At 34.9% G+C, this 10176-nt stretch overlaps 1 protein-coding gene across 1 annotated transcript in view; it reads right to left on the reverse strand.

Moving 5' to 3' along the window:
* LOC106471324 overlaps positions 1-2531 on the reverse strand; it is a gene marked incomplete at its 5' end in the record, with an annotated part of 13292 nt that extends 10761 nt beyond the window's left edge. Inside the window, one exon of the mRNA XM_022399936.1 lies at positions 2388-2531. Within this exon, the coding sequence (XP_022255644.1) occupies positions 2388-2531 (144 nt within the window). The remainder of the gene's footprint in view (positions 1-2387) is intronic.
* Between the last annotated feature and the right edge of the window lie 7645 nt (positions 2532-10176).

Genomic DNA, 10176 nt, shown 5'->3' on the forward strand with positions numbered 1-10176 from the left:
CAGCTGTATGACTCTGCTGGGTGAAAGAGAAGAGGATGAGCTACAACTGTATAACTCTGCTGAATGAAAAGAGGAAATGAGTTACAACTGTATAACTCTGCTGGGTGAATGAGAAAAGGATGAGCCACAACTGTATTACTCTGTTGAGTGAAAGAAAAAAGGATGAGCTACAACTGTATTACTCCTCTGGGTGAAAGAGACGAGGATGAGCTACAACTGTATAACTTTGCTGGGTGAAAAGAAGAGGATGAGCTACAACTGTATAACTCTGCTGGATGAAAGAGAAGATGATGAGCTACAACTGTATAACTCTGCTGAGTGAATACAAAAAAAGGATGAGCTACAATTGTATAACTCTGCTGAGTGAAACAGAAGAGGATGAGCTACAACTGTATAACTCTGCTGGGTGAAAGAGAAGATAATGAGCTACAACTGTATAACTCTACTGGGTGAAAGAGAAGAGGATGTGCTACAATTGTATAACTCTGTTGAGTGAAAGAAAAAAGGATGAGCTACAACTGTATTACTCCTCTGGGTGAAAGAGACGAGGATGAGCTACAACTGTATAACTTTGCTGGGTGAAAATAGGAGGATGAGCTACAACTGTATAACTCTGCTGGATGAAAGAGAAGATGATGAGCTACAACTGTACAACTCTGCTGAGTGAAAGAGAAGAGGATGAGCTACAACTGTATAGCTTTGCTGGCTGAAAAGAGGAGGATGAGCTGCAACTGTATAACTCTGCTGGGTGAAAGAAAAGAGGATGAGCTACAGCTGTATAACTCTGCTGAGTGAAAAGAGGAGGATTAGCTACAACTGTATAACTCTGCTAGGTGAAAGAGAAGAGGATGAGCTACAGGTATAACTCTGCTGGGTGAAAGAGAAGAGGATGAGCTACAACTGTATAACTCTGCTGAGTGAATAAAAAAAGGATGAGCTAGAATTGTATAACTCTGCTGAGTGAAACAGAAAAGGATGAGCTACAACTATATAACTCTGCTGGGTGAAAGAGAAGATAATGAGCTACAACTGTATAACTCTACTGGGTGAAAGAGAAGAGGATGTGCTACAATTGTATAACTCTGTTGAGTGAAAGAAAAAAGGATGAGCTACAACTGTATTACTTCTCTGGGTGAAAGAGAAGAGGATGAGCTACAACTGTATAACTCTGCTGAGTGAAAGAGAAGAGAATGAACTACAATTGTATAACTCTGCTGAATAAAAGAGAAGAGGATGAGCTACAACTGTATAACTTTGCTGGGTGAAAATAGGAGGATGAGCTACAACTGTATAACTCTGCTGGATGAAAGAGAAGATGATGAGCTACAACTGTATAACTCTGCTGAGTGAAAGAGAAGAGGATGAGTTACAACTGTATAACTCTGCTAGGTGAAAGAGAAGAGGATGAGCTACAAGTATAACTCTGCTGGGTGAAAGAGAAGAGGATGAGCTACAACTGTATAACTTTGCTTGGTGAAAATAGGAGGATGAGCTACAACTGTATAATTATGCTGGATGGAAGAGAAAAGGATGAGCTACAATTGTATATCTCTGCTGAGTAAAAAGAGAAGAGGATGAGCTACAACTGTATAACTTCGCTGGGTGAAAGAAGAGGATGAGCTACAACTGTATAACTCTGCTGGATGGAAAAGAAGAGGATGAGCTACAACAGTAAAACTCTGCTGGGTGAAGGAGAGGAGGATGAGCTACAACTGTACGTCTGCTGGGTGAAAGAGAAGAGGATGAGGTACAACAGCATAACTCTGATGCGTGAAAGAAGAGGATGAGCTACAACTGTATAACTCTGCTGGGTGAAAGAGAAGAGGATGAGCTACAACAGTATAACTCTGCTGGATGAAAAAGAAGAGGATGAGCTACAACAGTAAAACTCTGCTGGTTGAAGCAGAAGAGGATGAGCTACAACTGTATAACTCTGCCGAGTGAAAGAGAAGCATGAGAATGGTGACTATTTTTTGTTCAGAGCTACGGTTTAGGTGAATTAGTTTTAAATAAATTCTATGTAAATAAACGTTCTGTATATCTTGATATCATTATAGATTGTGTCCTGAATTAAGAAACTGAATGATGCAAAGTTTGAATTAATAGCATGAACTATTATTATTGTTTTAGAGCAAAATTAAGCAATGAGCTACTGGCGTTCTGTCAATCACGGGGAATCGAAATCGAAAAAAAAGAAAAAGAAAAAGAGAGAGAAGCATTTCAACGTGTACCTTAAGTTACTGTCTGTTTCACGGTAACCTAAACTAATATATACAAGTACCACAACATCAGTCTTAAATATAACATTTATAAAAGTATAAAGATCATTTCATTATCTATTTCTTGCATTTTTTTTATTAGCAACACCACAAGTATTGTCTTCCTACCTCTTCATCATTAATATACCATTTGATGATTGCAACAGGCTTAGAGGGCGCTGCAGTGCAAGTCACATTAACCTCGTCCCCAGGGCTATATTGTGCTTTCGTACCCTGTATTTTCGGTCCTCCTTTTGGAAGAGCTGAAGAAAAATAAAATAAAAATGTTTTACACCAGAAATGAAATGATTATTTGAATATATTAAAGATCAGATTATTCTACAATGTGCCGAAAAGTAACAAAAAAGAATCACTGTTGTGTGAAAAAGTAAAATTCTGATCCTTTTATTGAAACAGTGAAAAACGTGAAATACAACCACTACAAAAGGAATAAAAAGTCCAGGAACACCTAACAAGACATAATAAAAATAACCAAGTGGCACAACACAGATAAATACACGATGCTGAACTTCATGGTTAGAAAGATACTTACCTTGGAAACATCATTATCAGATCTGTTCCAAAAATTAATTTAATTATCAATATTTCATTTCAAACTAGTATTTTTTACGAATCATGCAATTTAAATAAAATATTTTGAAAAGTGTGACAAACAACACTCGAATGCTGCATCTTTTATTTGCTTGTGGTGACATACAATTTGTGTGTCCTCGTTTTTAATGTTACTACATGAGTTTATAGTTACTACATGAATTTATAGTTACTACAGGAGTTTTTTAAATAGCTTTTGTTCGTAAGCTTCTTATTAGTAGTTGAAAATCCATCCAAATAAAAACACGTATAAAGAATCTGTTACGTTCGAATTTAGCGTAAAGATCATAACTACCACAAAGTTAAAGGATTGTATTTCAATGGATTAAAAATTATTTCGTTTCCAACTGTGTTCAGGAAAGAATCACCAGAGCCACCTGAAGGCTAAAAGTCAAAACTTTTTGGTGGAAATCTGAGAGCAAATGGTTACATCCAGAGTTGGATGAAGACAGTCAAAAATTAAGTGTTGGACTAGATGATGTATTTCGATGAAGTTGTTTTCAAATGGTTACATCCAGAGTTGGATGAAGACAGTCAAAAATTAAGTGTTGGACTAGATGATGTATTTCGATGAAGTTGTTTTCAAATGGTTACATCCAGAGTTGGATGAAGACAGTCAAGAATTAAGTGTTGGGCTAGATGATGTATTTCGATGAAGTTGTATTCAGTTTGATTTCTACAGATACAATGATTTAACAAGTTAGAACAATATTTTGTTCTGGTTTCTTAAGGTGGAACTCCTTTACTCAGTATTCAGTAATACTGCACAATAGGTTTAAAGCACCATTAATGTCTGACAGGCGGAAAGTGTCATGAAAGATAATTGTTCTCAAACAAATCACAAGAAATGGGTCTGTATTATCAGTGATTACCATTGGACTAAATGAGCGTTTTCACCTTTTCAAATGAAAGTATATACCTACGGGCGTGAGTTGTCCCGCCCACATCACCATTCCCATCTGGCAGCCGCTGGGTTCCGGAGTAGTGTAAGAAAACCGTATAAAAGTGGAATACACGTCAATATCCAAAGACACGTGTGGCAGCCTTTTGTTAAGACTAGTTCGTGTTTCACTCACTTGCTTACTATTGATGTACACCTTGTAATTTTCCGTTCAGCCGACTAGTATTCAAGAGGTAGCCCGCAGAAATCAATTTCCATGGCTTTGTAATGCTCCGTTACTACCCCTTATCGCTTATTCCCCTCTTCTAGGCCCCTTTGTACGTCGTAATATTTTAGGATTATTCACTGCAACGTAATCCCGCTGACATTATGATGTGTACCAACATATTGGAATATAATGTTCATATTATACTTTGTTTACACTTGGATCGTAATATTACCGAAAAGTCAAAAGTTTCTACAGAATGCCTTGTCGCATGAAAATGAGTCACAAAAATCACCGTAAGTGATTGTCACGTGCCTAATTTGTGACTGCTTTCCACTTCAGTTAACGACGTTATTAAGGATAAGGGAAGGAGTTTTACACTGTTGTACGAGCGTAAACTTGAACAAACAAGTAAGAATAATTACACACAATTTCGTAGTTTTATTTACATATCTATTTTACAAATTCTAGTTGAAAGAAAGTAACTTTTTCATGGAGAAAATACAAAACATCTAAAGTTATGTAATCAGTGTAAAACAGATAAATGACGAAAGTTTGTTTGTAATTAAGCACAAAGGGCTATCTGTGATCTGCCCCACCACGGGTATCGAAACCCGGATTTTAGCGTTGGAAGTCCGCAGACATACCGCTGTGCCACTGGGGGCAAATGATGAAAGGGACGATTAAACCAAATAAGAAAAAGACTTACAAATCCCAAAACGAAAACAATCACACAATTTACAATGTTATATATTTCAGATACTAAGCCTAACAAGTTACAAATGATTGGCTAAAATGTTATGTCATTCAACTAAAATACTAGAGAGAATTTAAAAACTTTTAATTCAACCAATGGTTTTATTGTAGTAAAACAATGATTAATGCATGTATATATATATATATATATATATATGTGTGTGTAGTAATACATCATATACACACACACACACACATATATATATATATGATTTATAACATTGTATTTGATTAGTGTGCATGCAAAGAGCAGAACAAATCTTTCTAATATGATAAGCAATTTAATTAATTCAAATTTCACTAGCCATAATGTTGTGGGTCAAGCGAGCTTTTAATTTTATTATTTGTATGTTTTTTCTTTATTTATTTCTAAATAAAAAGGTTAAACGTAAAGTTGAAGCTATCCTAAAAAGGTATATATATGTTTTTTTCTTTTGCTCTAATGTGATTATTAACACACAGATTTTTTCTTTTGCTCTAATGGGATTATTAACACACATATTTTTTCTTTCTTTTGCTCTAATGTGATTATTAACACATATATTTTTTCTTTTGCCCTAATGTGATTATTAACACATTTAATTTTTTTGCTCTAATGTGATTATTAACAAACATATTTTTTCTTTTGCTCTAATGTGATTATTAACACACATATTTTTTTTGCCCTAATGTGATAATTAACACATCTACTTTGTTTTTTGCTCTAATTTGATTATTAACACATCTATTTTTTTTGCTCTAATGTGATTATTAACACACATATTTTTTCTTTTGCTCTAATGTGATTATTAACACACATATTTTTTTTTGCCCTAATGTGATAATTAACACATCTATTTCGTCTTTTGCCGTAATGTGATTATTAACACATCTATTTTTTCTTTTACTCTTATGTGATTATTAACACATCTATTTTTTCTTTTACTCTAATGTGATTATTAAAACATATATTTTTTCTTTTGCTCTAATGTGATGATTAACACATATATTTTTTCTTTTGCTGTAATCACATTATTTTTTTCTGTTTTATTCTGGCCCGGAACAAGATCCATAAGTTCAGTATTGGGCGTGCTAAAATAGCAACAGCCTTATGTGGCAGCGAGTGCTGAAAGCTGTCTGCCTTCCTCTTGTCAGTAGTTCAATATTAAGAACAGGTATATCTGAACTGTAGGAATCTTTGAACGTACCTTTCAGCTTCAAATTTCAATAAACGCTTCTGATTTATTCTGCATGGAGCATGTTGACGTCACAGGTACGCGCACGGGTAGAAAGCAATAATAAACAAAAACTAAACCGAAACTGGCAATTATTTTTCCAGATTTTGCATGATGGAAATGTTTTTGAAATTACATATTATGAACAGATTGAGCTTTTGTTATCTATACATGCTCAGCATGTTGAAATAAAACGATACTTGTATTTTTAAACGTCAAGTTTGACTTAGATCTCGAAACACGATAGCTATTTTAATGATACGTGACATTTTAGACGTTCTTTGCATATTAAAGAAGTAATACTACGACACACACGTACTTTTTGACTGTTACATTTTACTTTATGTTTTTCTTCCTTCAACATTCTAAGCATAAAATGGGCAAATATTGCCGAAATTATATACGATAATTATCTACACGTCCATTCTTCTATGTGATTAAGCTTCCATCTGTTTCCTAATTTACAGACATATACCGGATGTTAGGTATACTGTAGCGGGTGGAGACCGCGCGCGTGCACATTACCTTTATTTCTACACAGACATGTATCAATGCTTTCCAGTTAATGACTATAGTCGTCAAGCGTCACTGCTCTTAGCTTTGTCAAGGTCCAGGTGTACTTTGACTACCCAGGCTGAGCCCCTATACCCTTAGGGAAGGACAACAGAATGATTTCAGTATTTATCAATATTAGTGATCAAACAAAGTAAACGTTCGGTGTGCTTGAACCAGTTTTTGACTTTTATCAAACAAAATAAACGTTCGGTGTGCTTGAACCCGTTTTTGACTTTTATCAAACAAAATAAACGTTCGGTGTGCTTGAACCCGTTTTTGACTTTTATCAAACAAAGTAAACGTTCGGTGTGCTTGAACCAGTTTTTAACTTTTATCAAAGAAAGTAAACGTTCGGTGTGCTTGAACCAGTTTTATACTTTTATCAAACAAAGTAAACGTTCGGTGTGCTTGAATCCGTTTTTGATTTTTCTCAAACAAAGCAAACGTTTGGTGTGCTTGAACCAGTTTTTGACTCTTATCAAACAAAGTAAACGTTCGGTGTGCTTGAACCCGTTTTTGACTTTTATCAAACAAAGCAAACGTTCGGTGTACTTGAACTAGTTTTTGACTTTTATCAATAGAAAAGTCTTATTTTGTTTACTATTTTGTAGACCCTCTGATTTACAAAATACTTTCGAGTTACAAATTACCCATGAGTTACAAATTACCTTTGAGTTACAAAATATCCCTGAGTTACAAGGTATCTTCAGTTACAAAATAACCCTGAGAAAAAAATCTCGTTTTCTCCTCTTAAAACACTTTATCAGGGGACTGAAGCCAAACTACGAATATCATTTTGAAACTATTGTTGAAGAGCAAAGAAAAAACAAACAGATAAATACATTTTTGGTTAATACTACAAACAACATTTTAAGTGTTGATTTCATTACGTTTAAAACGTGTTACACAGCGGTGGATAGTATTGTCTAACAAAAACAAATGTGTTTATACAGATACTTCATTGGATGAAATAGTATATATTTCATAGTTAGGGTTGTTTTTCTCTACTAGGTCAAATATATAATAAAATATGAACACGATATAAAAATATATAAAGATCGACATAAACAAATTATGGGTTTTAACAAATATGTAACTTAGTTTTTATTCGTAAACTTACTTCAAGCACAAAAACTACTCTTTTTTTTGTCTGAACACGAAGTTTAGAGTGTAAAATAATTGTAACACTCAGTTCGTTTCTGAGTTAGCTCAGAACGAATAGCTTGTATAAACAACCTCCACATTGGAATAGAAACAACGATTTGTAGGTAACCCATTTTATTTATGTTCAATCACGATAACAAAAAAACTATAGTAGGTTTTAGATTTTTCTGAATATGCGGTTTATGTTTGCTCTAAGTGAACAAAGCTAGAGTTATCTGTTAACGAAGGCATGGTTAGTTGCCCTCAACACGTAATGTTGGTTTCTTAGTCATGCTGGAAGTGATGTCATAAACCAGATGTTCTTTCTAATTGATCGCAATGGCTGCTGGGACTTACGCTGTAAGTTTGTGCTTTCGTCAGCGTTCATTATTCTTAAAATGTAAATTCAAAGATGTGATGAAATATTAACCAGCACTGAGTAGCATTCACAATGGAAATCCATATAAATAATACGCTTACTTATGTCTGTCCGGAACTTTTCTCGATCAAATGCTACAAATCTCGTATTGCTAGAAAGACCTTTGTCCGAGGAGTTGCAAAAGTGTTTCACACAAATAACACCTGGCTCGCGTTTAATTTCCTAGAAAAATTCATGTTACACTAAATGCAATTGCTATGAGCTATCTCGACTTATTTAAGTCTAAAATAAGCATGCGTAGTTCGTTCAAACCATACTTTTATCACTTTGTGAGCACGAATTCAGACGTTTCTGCATTTTCGGCTAAGTTTGCCTTCATTATAACTTTATTACGGGTTTTATTCTTCGTTTTTTTGTTTCAACTCGTAAGACCGTGTCATACATTGAACTGTACTCTAACATAAATACCATTACGATACTGTATTGTTTAATTTACGTATAGTTTTATTAAATATAATTACGTCTACGTGAGCTTGTTTTTCTGATCGCGTAAGGTTTTTTTTCTTTTTCAAATAGACCAGTATTTATCAGTCTAACACATAATGCCTACAGAAAAGCATAGCTTAAATTCCGTGCGTGAATATGGTAGAATAAGGGAAATTCAAGCGAAGGGAATGAAAACTACGGCAAATGTTTTGGAGGTAACGGCTACTAATCTAGTAATTAGTTTGATAGGTAGTTGAAATTATGTAGTTTGATATGACGGAGCATCTTTAGATTTGTGAGGCAGTCCATCATCTTAAGTGTAAATAATACTTTATTATATTGTATTCCTAAAGTGAAATAGAAGGATAAAAATATATGTCTTTGAATCGAATTACATTTTCTCTGTTTAATCAATATCTCTTTAAAAGTAAACACGGATACACCTTGTTGTCCTGCTGATGTTCTAAGCCTATCTTATTTCCTAAGTTATCCATGCAGCGCTGATGCTGGTCTATAACTGTAATGTGAGCAAACTCTTTATTCACACCGTCCTTCAGTTAACTGGGACCCGAAGCACGAGAAATGTTGTAAAACTCCATTTAGAATATTTACTAAATTGCTTATCGTTAATCTTAGTATAATGTAACTAGCTTTACCTCATCTACAGAACGTATTCTATACCTCGAGTGACCACCAGATAAGCTAATAATGCTTGGAGACGGCTTCAATGGGTTTTGTCATCATCAGGTACAAGTGTAAGTTACAACAACTAAAACCAACTTCATTTTCAACAACGAACATTTCCTTCAAATCAATGGTTTAAGTATGAGCAATCCTGTTTCGCCCGTTATTGTCAATATATTGTTACGTCTCCGTTTGTTAATTGATTTTCCGTAACTTCGTTCCGACGAAACTTTAGCGACACAAGTCCTTACTTAATAAAACTGGTTTATTCTTTCCGAATACAACTTTACTATACACTTATTTTCAACAGTCGCTCTATAACAAACGCTATATCAACGAACGTCAACAATACTTCTGACTGCAGTTCAATTACTCACTATCTACACACACATTATTGTCCCGTCACGTTGCCACCCTCTTATATATACCAGACTACCCTATATCTAGTAATCTCCCGACAATTCACGAAGGTACAAGATATTTCCAGAAAGCAGGGGGCGTGACACTAGTCACGTGACCTCGCTGACGCAACACTGCCCCTCCTTAATATTGTTCGTCCCGAACAATAACAACATACAATAAACCAATAACAATTAACAATAACTTAATTAAATGTACAGAATTACAAACACAAAATTACAATTCAATAAAGTCTCTTAATGTTACAGGACGTATCTTCTTCCGTACTGGTCTCCGTCTCGTTGGCTTCTGCTTCATGTGGGGTTCATCTGCTTCATCAGTAAATGTTCTTTCGTCAGTAACAGTCACATCAGTGGTAGTAACTTCATCAAGAGCTTCATCGTTTCCCTTCTCGAAACTGAGTAGAGTTTCTTCTTCGACGTTGGCTTTTTCAGGTGACACGTCTTCAGCAGCGTCATTTGTTCCCTTGTTCACTTCGTCCCAACTGAAATGTCCTAGACCGTGATAACGCCAAAGCCTGTTGGCATGCACCACTTTTGGTTTACCTCGCCGACCACATTTTA

The sequence above is a fragment of the Limulus polyphemus genome, unplaced genomic scaffold (genome assembly GCF_000517525.1).
Source record: "Limulus polyphemus unplaced genomic scaffold, Limulus_polyphemus-2.1.2 Scaffold4542, whole genome shotgun sequence".
NCBI classification, from domain to species: Eukaryota; Metazoa; Arthropoda; class Merostomata; order Xiphosura; family Limulidae; genus Limulus; species Limulus polyphemus.